This window comes from Antedon bifida, chromosome 10, assembly GCF_963402885.1.
Source record: "Antedon bifida chromosome 10, ecAntBifi1.1, whole genome shotgun sequence".
In the NCBI taxonomy this organism is placed as follows: Eukaryota; Metazoa; Echinodermata; class Crinoidea; order Comatulida; family Antedonidae; genus Antedon; species Antedon bifida.
In genome coordinates, this window is record NC_136235.1 from 20,669,417 (window position 1) to 20,689,229 (window position 19,813).

General features: G+C 33.1%; 3 protein-coding genes across 4 annotated transcripts; 2 read left to right on the plus strand and 1 right to left on the minus strand.

Moving 5' to 3' along the window:
- Positions 1-310: 310 nt before the first annotated feature.
- LOC144853536 (discoidin, CUB and LCCL domain-containing protein 2-like) lies at positions 311-5,297 on the minus strand. Its single transcript, XM_078711231.1, has 9 exons — positions 5,225-5,297; positions 4,673-4,729; positions 4,425-4,528; positions 3,483-3,607; positions 2,641-2,762; positions 2,221-2,481; positions 1,898-2,056; positions 1,081-1,424; positions 311-664 (listed from the first exon to the last, which is right to left on the minus strand). The coding sequence occupies exons 1-9, from the start codon at positions 5,277-5,279 to the stop codon at positions 311-313; spliced, it is 1,581 nt and encodes a 526-aa protein (XP_078567357.1). The 5' UTR covers positions 5,280-5,297.
- A 1,644-nt stretch (positions 5,298-6,941) lies between these two features.
- LOC144854792 (cytochrome c oxidase subunit 5B, mitochondrial-like) lies at positions 6,942-9,370 on the plus strand. Its single transcript, XM_078712777.1, has 4 exons — positions 6,942-7,097; positions 7,618-7,691; positions 8,652-8,751; positions 8,864-9,370. The coding sequence occupies exons 1-4, from the start codon at positions 6,998-7,000 to the stop codon at positions 8,971-8,973; spliced, it is 384 nt and encodes a 127-aa protein (XP_078568903.1). The 5' UTR covers positions 6,942-6,997; the 3' UTR covers positions 8,974-9,370.
- Positions 9,371-11,020: 1,650 nt separating this feature from the next.
- On the plus strand, positions 11,021-18,770 carry LOC144854764 (microcephalin-like). 2 transcript variants are annotated; one of them, XM_078712733.1, is made up of 14 exons: positions 11,021-11,119; positions 12,413-12,498; positions 12,918-13,036; positions 13,474-13,561; positions 14,005-14,104; positions 14,385-14,434; positions 14,712-14,808; positions 15,217-16,101; positions 16,356-16,573; positions 16,700-16,737; positions 16,993-17,155; positions 17,244-17,321; positions 17,503-17,734; positions 18,354-18,770. In XM_078712733.1, exons 1-14 carry the CDS (start codon positions 11,056-11,058, stop codon positions 18,410-18,412), a joined length of 2,277 nt encoding a protein of 758 aa, XP_078568859.1. In that variant the 5' UTR covers positions 11,021-11,055; the 3' UTR covers positions 18,413-18,770. The 2 variants fall into 2 exon arrangements, with proteins under 2 accessions (XP_078568859.1, XP_078568858.1); XM_078712732.1 differs by having other exon boundaries at positions 16,356-16,578; positions 16,705-16,737; positions 18,354-18,769.
- The last annotated feature ends 1,043 nt before the right edge of the window (positions 18,771-19,813 follow it).

Genomic DNA, 19,813 nt, shown 5'->3' on the forward strand with positions numbered 1-19,813 from the left:
ATCAAAAATAATATTTTGGGGTTGACCGAAAACATAAATCACAAAAGATAACATTTATATATAAGCTGATAGTTGTACAGAAACAAATATTATATATGTGTGAACGAACATTATAAAAATGACAAACGTTAAACTCCAAATCAATCGGTTACAACGTCGACTGGTCCGTAAGCACTTCACACGACTCTCAGTACTGTATCTCGATATCTGCAATATCATAGGAAGATTGGCAATACAGCATCCCATGTGTTTCAGTAATTAGTCAGTGCATTTTATGTTTTTGTTAATTTAAACGTTATTTTACTTTCTATTATGGACTAGAGATTCCGAAATAAAAGATTGAATGAATGTATGTATCTCCTAGTATCATACCTAACCCATAACCTACAAATTTCGATTGATGCCAATAAAGATATTGTATTAAAATCATTCCTATGATACTGTGCAAATATTGTAGTATTGGAGATACAGTCGGAGAACCGGTTAAGTACGTTAAGTTTACCTTACCTGGACATGAAGTGTTGACCAGACAACCAAGAACTGCGAATCGCATCGACACTTTTCCAGACCACTCAATTGGGTTCACACGGATGAACTGAGCCTCGATTAGATCATCAAACATGTTGACCACTTCAGTGTTCCTGTCGTTGTTTCCAATAAACTCCTGTATAAATAAGTAAAGTTATTCTGTGTTTACAAGCGTAGATCTAGCTAGTTTAAGAGGTAATATAAAGAGCTTTGAATATGTAGCAGATACATGGTATAATGTCACTTAACATAGCCTACATTAACGTTAAGATATACTGTGCTATATGTTATAGTTTACAGGATTTGAACGGTAATTGCATGGTCAAACGTGATGTATGGTCAATTTAGGATATAAAGATAATGTTTTTAAATTGAGATCTACAAATCTGTACTTACAATATCAATTTTCAATGTGTTGTTTTTAAATTGGGTTTGATGAGTAAAGGGTCTTTCACACCTGTTCCGGCTCGGTTCCGGAACCGTGCCGGAACAGGTGTGAAAGGCCCTTTACTAATGCTTTTATTTGCCATAAACTCGTCGACTTTAACCTACCCTGTCTGTATCATTCATTCCAGGTATTGTTACAAAGTTAATCCCATCTGTGCTGTAGAGGACTTTATATTTTGAAACATATACAACCAGGTTATAATTACTATCTCGACCTTGTGTAATAATTCCCGATACGTTTGTTAGATAACAGAGATCAACTTGGACCCATTGCATGTTGTCATCAGTGGCTGCTCTCCAGCCTCCTTTACCATCTGCTTGTAACTGTGTGTTCAGACGTGCTCTATGTGCACCATTCTGATCACCACCGTGTTGGGATGATGCTGAGAATCTATTGTCTGGAATATGCATACTGCCATTTACAGCACCCAATATGTCCTCACAAACATCTGTAAGTAAAATTATTTTAATATTATATATCATAATTATTATAATCAAATTACTGAAAAACATTACAATGCTGTGGGTATCAGTGGCTGGATCTCAAGATGGAGATACAAAATAAAATAAGCAAAAGGCTAAATCAAAACGATAAAGTAAAACACTAGCCCTTCATCAGTGCAAGTATTATATATATATTATTTCATAGTGCTACATATTGTACGCCCTTTCTTAATATTGGTAATGTTTAATGCGCAGGCGCGATGATAACATCCTTCTGCCATTTTAAGGAAATCTGAAGAGCAATAGGGCCTACTGCATTGGTTTACAAGTCGTACAGAAAGATATCGCCTATGAAAGGCAAACAATGGTGTCTAGAATTCCGGCTGGTACGTACAATCTAAGGAGAACATTCATGTATTAGAACATAATACAGTTATTATAATATAATTAAATATAAATATTTATTATCAATGTTTACACGTCTCAACTTCGGTAGTAGGTTCGGGCGTCGTTTCAACTTCGGTAGTAGGTTCGGGCGTCGTTTCAACTTCGGTAGTAGCTTCGGGCGTCGTTTCAACTTCGGTAGTAGGCTCGGGCGTCGTTATAACGTTGGTAGTCTCTTGATTGCTCCCTATACCTGATACAAAATAAGCATACAATTCATATAACATATTTAAACAGTATCAGAATGTAGTCTTTATTTAATCTAATCTTTTTGATTCGATTTGTGATAGGCTTAACCGTACCGTAGTGGATAAGTCCGTAAATCAAACGCTTCTGGAAATATTTTGTTTAACCTACCAGAATAATACACAGCATTTCTCCAACTTCCGCCGCATATTTGCTGTGCGTTACCACTGCATGGCATATTACAGTTACTTTCTGGTTTTTGTCCTTTCTCACCAAACGTCTCATCACCACAAAAACAAGATCCACCATTCTGTAGACCACTGTACGAGTGTCCTAGATCATTGCAATACTGGATGCAAAACTCTATTGTCATGTCATTATCACTTGTACTTGCATCAGACATTGCTCTAGACGACGCGTCTCTAAAACATCCTAAATAAATTAGACCTGTTCAAGAAAAGAATTATATTGAGCTAATTCCGTACGATTAGCAATAGAAATAGGAAGCTAAGTGAAATTAAAGATTAATAAATGTATAGTCCTCCATCCAGTGTAGATGAGAATAATATTTTAATAATTTCCAACCAATACCATTTGCCACTGCTGTCCATGCTATGTCAAATCCCCTCTCCGTTATTGAATGATCGGTATCAAACTCCAAATTCACAGTGCTTCCTTCCGATACTAATGGATATGCACCAGTACCACAAAACCTGTAACGTTAATATAATACGCGAGTAAAGAAGAAAATATGGCAAAATATTTTAAATGTCGGTTTATTATTTAATTTAAAAGTGGTTTATCAGTTGGCTAAATAAGAATGTTGATTCTAAGATAATTCACATGACAACATGCTAATTTTGTACTTTATTTACTATCTAAATGTCTGTTTATACTAGTACGATAACAATCGACGGTAAATAGTTATAGAATCAAAACTGGTCTAATTTATTTTAGTTTTCTGTACGAAAGTTTATATGTTTCAATTTATCGATATCGTTCGTATAACAGGCCTTTATCGCAGGTGGTTTAATGATGTTTTAATCATTATTATTAGGCTTAACTAACTTTAATCAAGATTATAAACTTAAAAAATGTTCTAAAATTCGAAAAATTGATCGAACAACATACTGCTTTAAGAATAATAAGATTGACTCATGGAACAAAAAAATGGAAATTTTTAAATCTTGATTAGTAATCATATTAAGTTTGAATTAACAGAGTGGTTTTATTTGTTTTGATTTATTATTATATATTTTGTTATTTGGGGGAGGGGTTTTATGTTACTTTTGACATTAATGTATTGTATTGTTATAGAAGTATTAAATAAAAATAAATAAAAAAAAAGATTGTTTCTTTCAAGTTCTTCATCATCTTCGATGTTACTTCACTGTTGTTTGATAATGCAGAAAAAATAAAATAATAATGATTACCTTATATCTTGGTTATCCACTCCGTCTCCTTCTAGATCAATCGCGAGGTAGTCATAGTTACACGAACTTTGAGATTCGAGCTCAAAGTCATCGAATCTAATTACAACCCTGTGATTATCGGGAACCTGTAAGAAAATAAAATGTATACTTTTCTGAATAAGGAATACGACGTTAATGATTACTCATTTTTAACTGTATTTTAGTTTGCGCAATTTATAACTATAATACGGATCATAACCAACTGAATAAATATTCCTGAAAATATTTTGAAATTATACAGTAATATAATATTATAGTAATTTACCAATAACGTTTGAAGAACTTTTTAAACTCTGTCTAAACTATCAAACCAGTGTGATGTGCCCAAATATGATAGTGATATTCTCAAATATGGTAGTGGTATATAGCATCATCCATGGGCACATCACATTTTGTTGTCACATAAGGTTTGAAAGTGTAGACAGAGATTTAGAGACAGTCGGTTTATTTTGCTTCCGCGTCATATCTTCCTGGGTCCCATCTCCACATCTCCTGTGTTATGTATTACAGTATTAGATACAAGACTGTGTTATTCGTTGATTTCTAATCCGGAGACCTATAATATACTAATGTTTCTCCGTGACACATTGAACCATAGTCAGTAGAAAGTACTGACTATGATTGAACAAACCCATTAATTGATAACATTTTTAGAATACAATTATTGAGCAGATATTATTTGTATTATGTGCTCTAGTCTTAGAATTTTGAGATCTCTTCTTAAAGCTTAGTTCCCACTAGAGACGCAACGCAAGGACGTACGCGCAAAGCAAGCGAGTTGACCAATGACAAGCCACTGTTCAAATAATCCATCGCTTGTGATTGGTCAAATCACTTACGTTGCGTTACGCCTTGCGTTGCGTCGCTAGTGGGAACCAGCTTAAGTGAGTATTTAATGCTTACCGTAATGGTCCATTCACACTCTTGGTGATCATCGTAATCAGATGGGTAATTTGGGGAAGTAATCTTTCCTCCAACGCCACTGTATGTTCCGCCACACGAATTACCTGAAACATTGAACAGTAAACATAATTTAACCCAACTGTAATTTAAAAAGCTAAATGAAAAAAAAACATGCAAAATAAATTATAGTAAACTTTAAAAGTAAAGTAATACAAATTGTATAGCATTTGTAGCCTGCCAATACTTGCCACTTGTTAAGCCTGTAATCGTCAACAATATTATCAGTAGATTTTCGTAAAACATATCTGCGCAACAAAATGAGTAAACAAAGAATGTTATTAACCAAAAGAAAAACATCATATTTGCTAATAATTCGTGTTGGAAGGTAGCCTTTAATGGGAGCGTTGAAGCTTGGTTCCCACTAGAACGTAACGCAAGGACGTAAACGCAACGCAAACGTTTTAACCAATGACAAGCGAAGTTATAGACAGTTAGCAATCACAAGCGAATAAGCCATCGCTTGTGATTGGTCAATTCACTTGCGTTGCGTTACGTCCTTGTGTTGCGTCGCTAGTGGGAACCACGCTTTAGAGGTTGTACCGTCGGTGATTCGTTAAAAGGTAAGACCATATTCTTTAATAAAAGCTTTTCACTTTTTTCTAATAACATTTTAGACTTTTTAGATTGAATAGGGTATTTTGTACGATACGGGTATTCATCAAGGTAATTTACAAGAAGAGTATTATTAATAATACAAAATACATTTAATACCGGTACTACTGTAAAAAGAAAAATCTTACATCCCGCCATATGAGCACATTTGTGTTTCCAAACTTCTCTATCTGTGTTGACCATTTTCAATCGACACCCTTGTACCGTAACCATTGCAACAACTGCGCTGAAAGTAATTATTACCAGATACCTGACAGGGAATCAGTCACACTTTGTGTGGTAAATCGAGATAATTTATCGAATTAGATTATAGATAATATTGATATAAGTGTTAGACCATGGAATTTAATTTTAGAGATTAATTATTGAAACAGAAGACATTTGTAACAATGCATTTAATGCGTCCATGCAACCGAGAAAGTACCTGTTATATAATTACAATTATTCACACCGCCTGCACTTATTATTAGTAGGGGATACAAGATTTTGAAAGACAGTGGCGACTTTTGCGGCCCTCAACCCACTAAGTTTTATCTTTATCATTTACGTGGAGCCGGCGAGTGTGACCTACCTACTGCTGCAAATTGTTAAGCTCTGTCTACACTATCAAACTATGTTTGGACAAAAAAAAGTATGATGTGCCCAAATATGGTAGTGATATGCCCAAATATGGTACTGATATGATATCATTATGTTCATATATGGGCACATCACATTTTTGTTGTCACATTAAGTTTGATAGTGTAGACATAGGTTTAGGATTGTTAGCCTCTTATCCATTTAATCCACATTTTATCATGGCAAGGCTGACAAATCTTATATCCTCATATCATTATTATGCCGGTATGATCATGGAGTTATAATATTAATTAATTCTATTGCACCTCCATTGTATGATTTGCAGAAATTTAATAGAAGATGAAAAAAAATTATATGGATTGACTTTTCCACCTTTATTGGTGTCATATTGATCATACACAAGATGACCAGCAAAACGTATCATTTTTATTGTGAAATCGATGTTTACGCTGTTGACAACCGTGCCAGTTCAATGCCGCCCACTGTAATTATTTTATTAATTCAATTATGTCACCGACCTTTCATCTTCATTTGATTAATCGTTGTTTTATTCCACATTTAATTGATTCATTTTCACATTTAAAATGGATCACCACATGTAGAGAATTCTTTATAGTTGTGAAATTAGGCGTATAGCGGAATTTCGGAATATTTAGTAATAAGCGTTACAGTATGTATAAGATGGTGAATTATTTAACTTTATTAAAATGATTTCAGTTGTATTCATTTAATACTGTGTAGCTATATCAGTGATCGATATTTTCTTTTCGCTTCAATTCCAACACGAATCGTCTCAACTAACTCGATTTGAACCTTATAAGATAGACCCACTTGCTGTCAGTCCAACGCTTGTACTAAGCCTAATTCTTCGTGCATGGATTTGTTGTTTTCAACATTATCTAAATATTCTTCATTTAAACAAAACGCAGAATCTGAATATTCAATGTTCTTGATCAGACAAGATACATCAAACAAAGTAGACTTAACATTTTAAAAAGTGCGCGGTTCGGTTCTACATGCTCGATTTTATTCCAATGATGTAATATCTCAAAATGGTAAATATATGCTACCTTGTAGGCCCTATAGACCTGCAGTTTATACGGTGTATGCCTAACTGTATGACACAAAATATACACGTACTCCTAGATGTTTCAGGTCATAAAACTTTCTAATTTCAAACAGTCTATATTAACTTGACATTTTTTATAAATGTAATTTTTCAAAACTATAGGTGGCGACATAAGTCGATTCTAAAAAGTAGAATTATCGCGCAGTGCAGTGTGGGTAACCAGTCTCTCTCTAGATGATCTGATAAACTCAAAATGGCGTCTCTCGCTCTAAGAACTGCAGCCTTTCTTAATATTAAAAAAGCTATTTCTAGGCCAGTTGTCCGATGTATGGCAACTGCAAAAGAGGGAGGAGGTTTGTGTGATTACTGTTGATTTATTTTCTGTGTTTTGTTGGCATTATTTTGCATTCAATCATTTACCGGTGTCGCCGTTCTTCTTCACACACCACACACATACTTACACAGCCAGCCTACTATTTTATTATCCGGGGAGGCATCGCACGCTCGGCTGTCTGTCGTGGAGTGTGCCGCCTCTATTTATCTATTTGCTTGTAGGGCCTAGCTGTAATGAATTGTTTTTTGGCGCTACACAGTATTTATGCACCTACTGAGGTGTTTAGGCTAGACTGAACTGAGGCCTACAATTACATTTATTTGTAAGAAAGACAAACAAAAAATCATGTTTTTATTTTTTATTTAAAATATTGACTTTTAATTAATGATTGATAGAAATTACTGTGAAAAGTATGGCAAAACGTAGTTTTCTATTCTTTTTGTGAATGCTACTTACTACTACTATTATTAGTACTACACAAACATTATTAATTGAAATGTCAATGCCTGCAAATATTTATTTTATTCTCTCAAAAATAGGAATTCCTGAAACATTTGAGCATGCCACAGGTCTAGAAAAAAAAGAACTTGAAGCAATAAGAGCAGGAAATCTTGTAAGTTATGATGATTATCACATGACCACTATCACTAAAACCTTCTCCAAACTAATTCATGACTAGCTCTCCCCTCCTCAACCTCTACTCACACATTGAGTGATACTCCAGTTGGAGTTTATCAATTATTTAATCAAGATCAAGATGTGTATAATAACTGGTCAAGCTAAGGCAAAATAAAAAAAAATAATGTTTAGCGTCCCTGTTCCTTTTTGGACGCTGCCTCTTTTTTTTTACATTGTTTTATGCTTTAAAAAATTACCTACGTTCTCCATCAATAGACTCATCGTGGACTTTTCGTTTTCACAATAACCCTGTATATGTAAATACATGTACATCACGCAGACTGGAAAATCAGTGTAACGCTTGTTGTGGACAGCGTGTTCTGATTGCTGATTTTAATGGCATGACATGACAAACATCTTTGGGGAAGGGAAAAAAGAGGCCTCCGCCTTTTTTGAAAAAGGCAGGACGCTAAACATGTTTTTTTTTATTTTGCCTAAACTCCCTGCTTATAGCTACTACTAGATGTTAAGCACAGATTTGGTCAGGTGGCAAGAAAACACTATAATGCGTACATTCATCTGGAAAGCATTATTAGTGTAGTAAATGGTTGCAACCTTAACACTACACACATTTTTCATGATTTTTATATCCAGCCACAGACGAGCGTAGCTTGAAATAAGGAAAATAGAAATCCAATTGTGTTACTCATCACATGTTTGCTTATAATTATATTTAAAGCCTATTGTACTTGCAATGAAGATTAATGATGGTTGGTGTTGATAATTACCATGTTTATGAAAACTTTACCCATTTTAACAGGTTTTTTTTTTCTATAGTCTGTCAACACATCCATTGTATCATATCATATGCTGGACTCCAAGCAATGCAACATTATAACTCACTATTTAAATAATATTGTTGTGTAATATTATGATGTATGTTTTTTTTTGACAGGATCCTTTTGATTTGCAAGTGAAACACTGCGCGCCAGGAACAAGAGATGTTCCGATAGAAGTTCCATCAGTTTTTGAAAAAAGAGTTGTAGGTTGTATCTGTAAGTAAAAACAACACTTAATTATTTTGGAAAATTTGATGAATGTTAATAAATTTAACTTGAACATGGTAAGGGTGAATGATTAACAACTATTTATTTTATTTTTTTTCAGGTGAGGAAGAAATGACCCACGTTAACTGGTTTAACCTTTACAGCGGTGACCCCCAGAGGTGCGATTGTGGTCACTGGTTCCAATTAAAGAAACGAGAGCCTATACAGTAGTTGACCGATTGAATCTTTCTTCGCTAATCTCTTCTTTTGCTGTTTTTATGTGTGGTCCGCGGAATGAAATCAATATGAACTTTCAGAAAATAAACAAATCAGAGTTATAATGTTATGGTTTATCATCCAGCATTGCTTTAGTTCATCTATAATTGAATAATGACAGATTATGCAGAAAATAGAAATAAATATTATTACTACTGGAAAAAATCTATTGTCACAACTGGGTTATATTTGCCTAGTGTGGAAGTTACAATTTGAATAATGACTGGTTTCATCTGGAATTTAACGGCAATTTAGTATTTCTTTACTCGCAGAATTAGAATTTACCTGAGAATGTATCTTTAATGTTGATGACTTAAGAGTGTAAATTAAAAAACTGGATTGATAACACTAATGGTTAAGTTGCCTTTGTATTTTTTGTTGTTAGTGTATGTTGAAAATGCATTTATCATGCTATCTTGAACCTACACTAGAAATGAAGCGTACTAAAACACAATAAAAGATAAGTGAATTCATGTAGACAACACTACAGCATTAAACAGAAAAATAAAATTGTACAATGTCCGAAAATAATTAGGAAATTACAAATTGGCCCAAGCAAAGCACAATACAAAGTTTGAAGGATACTGTATACCATGGACAACACACAGTAAAACTGCAATGAATTTGTTGTTGAAGAAGCTTTATATGACATTCTGAGTGTGGACAATAGAACAATTCCAAAAGGAAAGTAGGATGTCCTTCAATTAACTGCACTAATCAACTACTGTAAAGTGCTTTCTAAATACCGTAGATAGGATACTTTAAGGGCCTCTGTTTCAAAATACTGTAATTGAAAATTTGAATTTTGTAGGAATAGGTTGTATACCTAGGACTACTGCAGCTCTTACACTATGAAATGGGCAATAATTTGTTTAAATTAATTAATTATAAATCATATCAAGATGACCAAAAAAAGCATTGCATATTAATAAATTAAATCAATTATACGTTATTAATATTATTCCATTTTAATATTATGGTAAATATGTATTTTCAAAAATGTAGAAAAAACAAAACTTTGAATATAGGAATTTTGCAGTTTTAATAAATTTATTCACTTCTGTAAAAAAATAATGATTTCACTTTTAAAATGACAAAATAAACGGTCAAATTTATATATATTTTTGCTTTTAAATTACACTTTCTACATTTGTTTTTAAGATCATTTTTTGGTTGTGTTAGCTATTTTTGTATACTGCGCCCTCTATTTATTGGCGGCTAGTTTTAAAAAGTATAGAGAGTGTGTGAGATAGAGGCTAGGCCGCTACGAAAGGCAAGTATGAACTTGTTCTGAGAGCAGCTGCTCGTGACGGACGGACGGACACCGCTTTATTTAATCAAATAGGCCTCGCCTAGTCGTACGTGTAGCACTCCACTGGGTGGAAGAAGTAATTGCAATAAGAAGGTACACAGTCAATTGTACTATTTAGGCCTGACGGTTGTACGCTAGCCTTGCTTGTATATAAGCCGCCAGGGGCCTAGGCTAGGTGGGGGGAGAGGCGCGGCGTAGTAGTACTCTAGGCTAGTAGTAGGCCTAGCCTGCTCAGTGCTAGGCTATTGTATAGCCTATAGGCCTATCCTAGCGGGCCTAGATAGTACTCTAGTCTAGCCTAGGAGTATAGTAGTAGGCGGATTCCCGTAGTAGGCCTCTACTACTACTAGTAGGCCCTCTACTAGATAGGCCTAAGTCTAATACTAGAGGCTAGTCCTACTACTACTACTAGAGACTGAGAGGCCTACCTTGTTCTATCTAGAGTAGTAGGCTAGCGATAGCAGGCATAATTAATATTATTGAATTGATTACTTTTTAAATAAATTATTGTTGTGTGAACAATTACAATGGATGGATGGATTGCTTGATGAACTAGTCTAGCCTACTAGTCATATATGGGCCACTACTCTAGCCTACATCTATTTTTTGGTGAATAAAATGTAATCCAATAGGTATAGTATTTTTAACCTGGAGACTTTCTTTTTTTTCTAGGCCTACCTACAGTACACAGAAAGCAATTATTTGACTTATTTATTTATTTTGTGATGGATGAAGATGTAGAAAATTATCTACCAGATACTCAAAGTGTTGATGATAGAGTTTTAAAAGGTAAAATCTGTTCAGTTACTTCCCTTGTTTTCACCTCTCTGTTTTTCTGTGCTTATTCATATTATGTACAATAATAATAAGATAATAATTTCCCTGTCCTTTTTCTTTTTTATAATGTTTTAAGACCCCAGTAGCTTAACGGTAGGCCTATTGTTCCTTTTTGTTTTCTTTGGTAACTTTATTGTTTTTGTTGTAAATGTTTATGAATAGTTATGTCAACTTCATCATTGTTTACTTGATGCAATAAAGGAAATGAAATGATTTGTGTTTGTTCCACATATAATTTTACACTTAAATTAACATCTATCAATTTGTTTAAGGTTCTTTTATGTGTTAATACTCAAATAAGTCAAAGTGGTTATTACTACTACAGTAAGATTGAAGCATCTTGATTAATAACCTAAAAAGGTAACGGGACGATTCGGCCCTGAGACGATTCGGCCCGGGACGATTCGGCCCTGGGACGATTCGGCCCTGAGACGATTCGGCCCTGAGACGATTCGGCACACTTACATTTATCGGCTTTGATATGCATTTATAAGCATAAAATAAGCTTTTCTCCCCAAACTTTATTTTCAGAGAGACTATGGGGTAGCACTACTAGGGATAAAGATGCAATAAAGCAAACATTTTGAAAACATTGTCGTCGAAAATAATCATTTTTTAGTCACGCGAACGATGTAAACAAGTTACGCCCTCTGTTGGCCGCTTGGCGAATGCACGAAATAAACAAGGTTTTCAAAGTAATAAATTGAATATAAAATTACGTTTTTTTAGTAATTTATTATATATATTATATCAACTTTGTCAATATCAATAAAATACGGATTGTTAAACACCTTTAAAAACTTGATAAATAAAAAAAAAATGAATATGAATTTGGTCTAAAGTGAGACGTTTCGGCCCACAAAGTGGGATGTTTCGGCCCAAAAGTGGGCCGAATCGTCCCACCAAAAGTGGGCCGAATAGTCCCGGGCCGAATCGTCTCAGGTCCCTGAACCCCTAAAAACATGCTGTAAAGTGGAATTTATATTCTCATGAATGACACAATATTAAACCTTCATTATTACTTGACTGTCAGTGTCCATGATATATTATTTAAATTATATTGTTATTCATTTAATGTAACTTGTTTTGTTTTTGGTTCCAACACATGCACAACCTGCTACACACTTTTCCAACTTATAGTTAGCCTACTGACACTATCATTTGGTCATGAATAGATGATAAAACTTGCTTGAATAATTGATGTACTGTAAAGCTAAATATAACCTTAACCTTTTTTTGTTTAAGATGTTTTAGCATATGTGGAGGTACGATGTGGATTTGAGAATCGATCGAAAGGAGTCTCAAAGCAGCTTGAACTTCTTGGTGCTAATGTGAGTATCTTGTATTGAAGATTGAAATCAAACATTGTGGGTATTGCTATAGCTGCGCAAACCCCAATGCACAAACCACTTCTTAATATATCAAACATTGGCATGTGGGTGATGGAAAAAGGTTGTCTTCTCATCTATCTAATAATAATTTGGCATTGCTTATCATTTCCAATTAATTTAATCATTTTCCAGTCATCAGTCTTCAATACAATTTCTATAAAACACCTAATTCTTAAGATCAACACTTGAATCTCTCTCTTAGTGGCACTGCTATTCAGGGGACACCTCTATTAGAGAGATGCATTCCGGAGACATGAACAAAGGGCAATGTATGTTATAACATATTGGCCAAGATGTCCCCTTAATAGGTGAAAGGGTTTCTACTGTGTAATGATGATTATTTATATTTGATGTCTCAGATTTCAAACAGATTGACAAAGGAAGTAACGCATGTAATATGGAAAGATGGTAAGCCTAGTACATATGAAAGAGCTGTCAAGTGGGGAATACACATCTTATCTGTTTTGTGGGTTGACAGGTTCGTTTGGTTATGTCTTTTTATAATGCCTAAAAACACTGTGAACTGCGACCCATATTTTATTTATAGCTCTGCCATTAATGTATTAATATTTTAACTTTTAGTCATTATCTATGTTATTTATATTAATTTGTATTAATACTTATTTAGTAGTCATTGGTTAGAGGTACACACCTAATTGGTGACAATGGCTAAGACTTCTTTTGTGCTTTCCTGGCAGCTAGTGATTATGATTTTATATTTTCTTCTTGCGTCTATCTTGTTTGTTGACTTGTATTATATTTTGTAAAATGTATCTTTTGCCTGAATAAATAATAATAATTTCAAGTATAATTTTCTTTTTGTGAAACTTGTATTATAATATAATTATGACTTTCTAGTTATACCACTGACTTTATTTTGATATTTTTTTTTATTAATTTAATTTTTGTTAATAGTTGCAGACAAAATCAGCAACATGTTGCGGAATCCTTGTTTCAAGTCAAAACAGGAGATGATGGATCACCAATTATTGGACGACTTAAGGTAATTAGTTTTTATTTTAGTAATAAAGGTTTCTAATACTATAATTATCAATTAAGTTAATTGAAATTTGTAATCATTAATCATTGAAGACAATAATCTATCTATACTACACATGTCTTAAGCTCTGTCCACACTATCTATACTACACATGTCTTAAGCTCTGTCCACACTATCACATGTCTTAAGCTCTGTCCACACTATCACATGTCTTAAGCTCTGTCCACACTATCAAACTTTATGTTTATACAGTAGATTCAAGTTTCAATTTATTTATTTATTTATCGAACACAAAAAATGGACACGATGATTTCATATTACTATCATATTTGTGCATATCACTACCATATTTGGGCATATCACTACCATATTTGGGCATATCACACTTTTTTGTCAAACTATATTATTTCTTTCCATGATCAAAATAATTTATCTTTTCATTCCAGCGATTGAAATCAATGCAGCCAAAACTGATAGAAGATCATATTAAGAAGAGTGCTGAAAAATTTGCAAAAAGGCAAAAAAGGAAAGCTGATGAAGCTGCAGGTAATAATAATTGCTAATTTGTACTTGTAATCAATATTAATCTCTCCATGATGTCGTTTTTGCTGATCTGATAAATACATACCCCTCCATTTGAAAAGATCTCTGTATTTACTTGTGAAAATAAATTTGAATTGTTATTTTTATTAATTCAAATTGAGTTAAAATCTTATTAAAAATTTTTGAAAGGCTCACATGGAATTTATTAGGTACATCCTACACTGGATTTATAATATTATTGTTAAGCCAGAAATAATATAACTTTTTTCTTCTTTTCTTTAAGAAATTATCCACAGACCTTATGTGTTTGTTGCTCATAGTCCATTTAGTCCAGTAAGTGTTTTTTGTTTTGTTTTTTTTTAAATTAATTTTTATCATATGTTATAATATATTCATTCATATGGTATCAATGACTTAAATTGAATCCCATCTATAGGATATTGCAGTGAGAATTAAAAACATTGGGCTAGATGGGACAGGCAGGTCCTAAAAATTGACATTCCTTCCATAGTGTTGTCCACACGCTTCCTAATTCTACTCCTACTGTGAGATCAGATCTTTTGTTGAATGGATTATATAATATTTTAATAATAATTTCTATTAAATTTAGATGGCAATGCATCCTAAACTCTCCACACCTGACACCCCTAACAGCATGCGATGTGCCCTAGAAGCTCTAGATAGGGCAAAGAAATCGGGAACAGATGGTAAGGAAAAAATCTTGCATTATGCACTTTTCCTGAAATTTAAACATATTTAAACACATTTTTTAGTAATAATTTATAATTGACCTTTATTTTGGTCTGTGTTACGACAGCCTACCTTGGTTAGTAGAAAAATGTCATCCTAGTCAATCACAATAAAAGGGTTTCACAAGATTAAGGCAGACATAGGCCTGTTTGGTGTATTGTCCACCCTTTTGACCCTTGTGCTGGTCCCAAAATGTCAATTTGGGCTAAAAATAGAAATGAATATTATGTATTATTAGCATGATTCCTGGTCATTATTTATATCCAGTTTGTTGGCTCTGCCAATTCATTTCATTTAAAACAAATTATATACAGTATGCCTAAAACTAATATTTATTATATTATATGTTATTATAAATTACCTAGATATATCGGACTCACCAGTACATGGAGAAAGATCAATACCACTTCATAAGAGACTCTTTAGCGTCACTGCATCCTCTGACGATGTCAGTGACTATGGAAGGAGCTCACCAGCAAAGACTGTAGGAATACAAAGAACTACTTCTGGTACTGATAGTGCTACAGTTGATATGACAGAGCAGTTAAAGAAATCTGGTAAACGGAAATCTCAATTGAATTCCCAGCGAAGGAAAACTTTGAGTTCTTCTTGTTCAGGACTGAGCCAAACAAAAGCCACAAGGAGGTCGTCAAGAAGATGTTCTGTGATGAAGGAACCAGTAGCTCGTCTCGTTTTTGAGGAACCTACAAACGACAAAGGGCGCACTTCAGAATCATCTAGGAATTTGTCACCAGTGTTCAGCAAAAATAGTGCAGATTCAGTGTTTGATTTTGACTCGGAAACGACATCACAAAACAAAATGAAACAACTGGATAACTCTACTAAGGTGAATCATAATAAAACTCCAAGTAATGTTTCTACAAAATCAAAATTAAAGAGAGTGGTTGTGTCAGAAAATCCTAGTTTTCATAATGATATCACTCCTAGTAAGAAACACGCCATTCAAAAAAAAATGAATGAACCAAAATCACACAAAAAAAGAAAACGTTCTGGAAATAAAACAAAACAAGGAAAAAAAATATTGACAAACATTTTCGATGATGATAGTTCTAGTAGCAGTTCATCAAAGGAAATCAACAAAACCAGAAAGAAAAGAAGGCTATTGGCAATAAATGATTTTGGAACACCCCCGCTAAAGTTAATGGAACCGTCCACATCTTCAGCAGACAGTAGTTGTGAACAAGCAGATGGTGGTGTACTTTTGAAGAAAAAGAAAACATTAAAAGAGGGTGAGGAAATATGTTATTGTTTTAAGCTCTGTCCACACTATCAAACTAGTTTGACAAAAAAGTGTGATGTGTCAAAATATGGCAGTGATATGCCCAAATATGGTAATGATATGACCCATCATCATGTCCATATATGGGCACATCACATTTTTTTGTCACATAAACATCAACTTCCTTTGAGAATGCATTTATAATTTAGTGATCATATAAATCTGCAAAATAATACTGACTTACTGATATTTGTTAATTTTCAGAAACCAAGAAGGGTACTGTGTTTGTACCGGCAAAAAGTTTACGAAACAGTGTGGAAGAGTTCCACTTTAAAAGAAGAAATAAGCAGCGGAAAACCAAAAAAACAACAAGCCTGCCCTCTGGATCTTCTTCATCGTCAGACTCAATTTCTTCATCAGAAGAAAGACATTGCAAAAAAAACATTGGCCGAATACAAATACGAGGGTCAAGTAAAGGGAAGGTAAAGTTGATTAAAGGTTTTGACTGGCTAAACGTGATGTTTGAAACTCTTTATGATAAATGAACCTTATAATATTTGGAAAAATGTAAGGCATTATACTTAGTACTATTATTATTCTATTGACAGACGAGGAGAACACTTTGTATGACAAGTTTAAGTCAAAGGTAAAGTCTTTTTTTATTATTTTTTTAAAAGCTATAATTATCATTTACTTTTGTAAGATATTAGGTATCACTTGATGAAAATAAAGTGTCTTTAATTATTAATTATTTTTCCATTCCTTGTTTTCTATTGGCCATCATTATATTCCGAATCACTTGACATTATACCCTAATCCCATTAATATACAGTTAAAAAAAAAGTTTTTATACATTTTTTTGATAATGCACTTAATTAATCACTTTTTCTCTGCTTTGTAGTAATCAAGGACTTGTGATTTCAATTATACGAAAGCTAGGAGATTTTGACATTGTAGACACAGTCTGTGAATCCACAACTCATGTGATCCTAGGCCGGGAAAGAAGAACATTGAATGTGCTTGCGGCGATTGCTAGAGGCTGTTGGTTGCTGTCTCTTGAATGGGTAAGTATTGAGTTTTATCTGTGTAATTCCAGTATCGTGCAAACGCCACTGTTCTATTATGTACAATATTTTGATTTGTTTTTTGCAGGTATTAAAGTCACTGGAAGAAGGTGTATGGTTACCAGAAGAACCATTTGAACAGCATGAACTATATCCAGCAGCTCAGGTCAGTTATGTCATCAAATTGGTAACCATAAAAAGCAGTTTATTAGTTATAGAATACACATGGATTATTGGGTGTGGGGATGTTTTATTTATGTTAACTGTACCATATTAATTTATTGATTTAATTTAAATCAATAAAATAATATAATTTAATTATATTACTGTATATATATATTGATCAGCTTTCAAGGCTGGAACATTGCGCAAGTGACGGAGCATACAAGGCAGATCTATTCTCATCGTTCAGTCCTATGTTTATAAGTGATGACACCACTGCCTCAGCCGACCGAATCCAAGAACTTGTGGAATGGTGCGGAGGTCACGTGTGCAGCAGTGCGCGAAATGCACGCTTGGGAATCGGCAAAACCCAATCACGAGGTAGCCTTAAAACGGTTGACGAAAAGTGGGTGTATGGTAAGTTGTGTTTGCAATTTTGTATGATCACAGTACACCTACAATATTATTGGCAAATAAAAAGCAGATACTCTGTAAGTTAAGGACACTGTTTTGTTTGTTTGACCTTGTATTGTAGACGTATTGTGTTTTTCTTTTTATTTTTTAAGAACTAACATAAAAAGATATTCTATAGTTATGTTCCCTTTGAATGTTTATTTCCTTATTATATATAAACACATTAGGCATAGAACATTAAATCTAAACCACCCAGTGATATACTGAAATATTATTGCCAAATAACAAAGCACTTACTCTGTAAGTTAAGGACACTGTTTTGTTTGTTTTTTCATTTATTTATTCAACATAAAAAATGTCCTGGGACCCTAAAAGCAACAAAGTCACCATAACATGATATGTCTGGGGCCCAGAAGAAGGGCTTGTATTGTAGGCCTATTTTGTTTGTTTTTCTTTTCTAGAGACATTTTACGTAAAAAGATATTCTATAGTTATGTTCCCTTTCAATGTTTGTTTCCTCTTTATATATTTTACATACTGCATTTAATTATTATATGAATTGATAAATAAATGTTTTTATAATAAAACAAACTTAATGATTTCAAATTGTTGTATTTTTCAGATTGTATAAATGAACTACAGACACGCCCTTTGCATGATTATTCTGTGGCAGCATTATAATTACCTTTTAACACCAAAGCAAGCACCATTAGACTGACTGACACAACATGTATGTATTTGTGAAAATTTCATAATGCTTTCTGTTTAAGATGTATTGTCCCCTGAAAAAAATAATTGTTACATTTTTTTTGTTGAATATTCTATTTTAATGTCGCATAATAGTTATAACTTTGACCAAAAAATAGATCAAAACAAAAATTATTTACCTGGAAAAAACTGTAATTTAAAGCAAACAATAGTCAATTGGCTACTGGATGTTTGGTTTAATTTAACCATTTATTTTGTAATTTTATAAGTGAAAACATTTTTTTTTCTGTGTTTTTTTTCTACAGAATTGATTAACTTTATAAAACTACAAAATAACCTATTCAAAGCCTGATTTAATTAATCTTCATTTTTCATGTTTTTTAGGGACAATACATCTTTTTAAAGATGTATTGTAGTTTTGGGAAGAAAATGTTTTGTTTGGGGAGTTGACTGTATAAATTATAGGATGCTTACTGAATTGTGGTACTTAGCAAACATGTTTTGTACAGTTATTACTACCCAGTACTATTCTTATTCCATCAATTATTAATTATGTGATTATTATCAATTGACTTTGAAATAACTTTGTATAAAATAAGTAGTTATTTGTAATATAATATAAAATACATTTTAGCTGATAGAATATTATGTCATTTAGAATCAATGAACTTAAATCTTGCACTGAATATTTAAGCATGATAGTAACATTGTATGAAAGTATCCAATTTATATATGAAGTAAATTAATTCTTTCATTTTATAAAACAATTACTGTGCCGATTATAATGAAGCTAATAATTATTATTAAGACAGAATTGCTTAGCAATATGTACTGTATACACAGTATTAATTTTAAATTTGTTCTATTCAATGACTACTGTCACTGGGGGGGGGGGGGGGGGGACACTCCCAAGAAACACTGTGTGTTATAAAGGCATCTACATAGGCTACTACTAAGGTAATAATAATTATCCGTTGTTATTGATTATAATTATACTTGACTATACTTGATGTTGAGACTTATAAAGCCATAGCTTGTGTGTCCCTTGTGTTTCTATATATTATCTTGTCTAGGGGGAAAACTTGCAAAAAGAAAATAAATTATAATTATTTATCAAAGGGAGATTTGATGTATAAAATTTGATTATATTTATTAATTAATTTAATATAGCAAACATAAAACGAGTGATTCAAACCCCATTAATTGTTTGAAATAAAATTTCTCATCTACAAAATGAAGAATACAGACGAGGTGTTTTTGCTAAATTTTCTTAAAATGTTGACCAATTAAATATCTTAGACGAAATTAACTACGTCGTCTGTGTTCAAACATTTTCAAGACATTTTTTCGTCAATACCATTATTTTGTATTTTA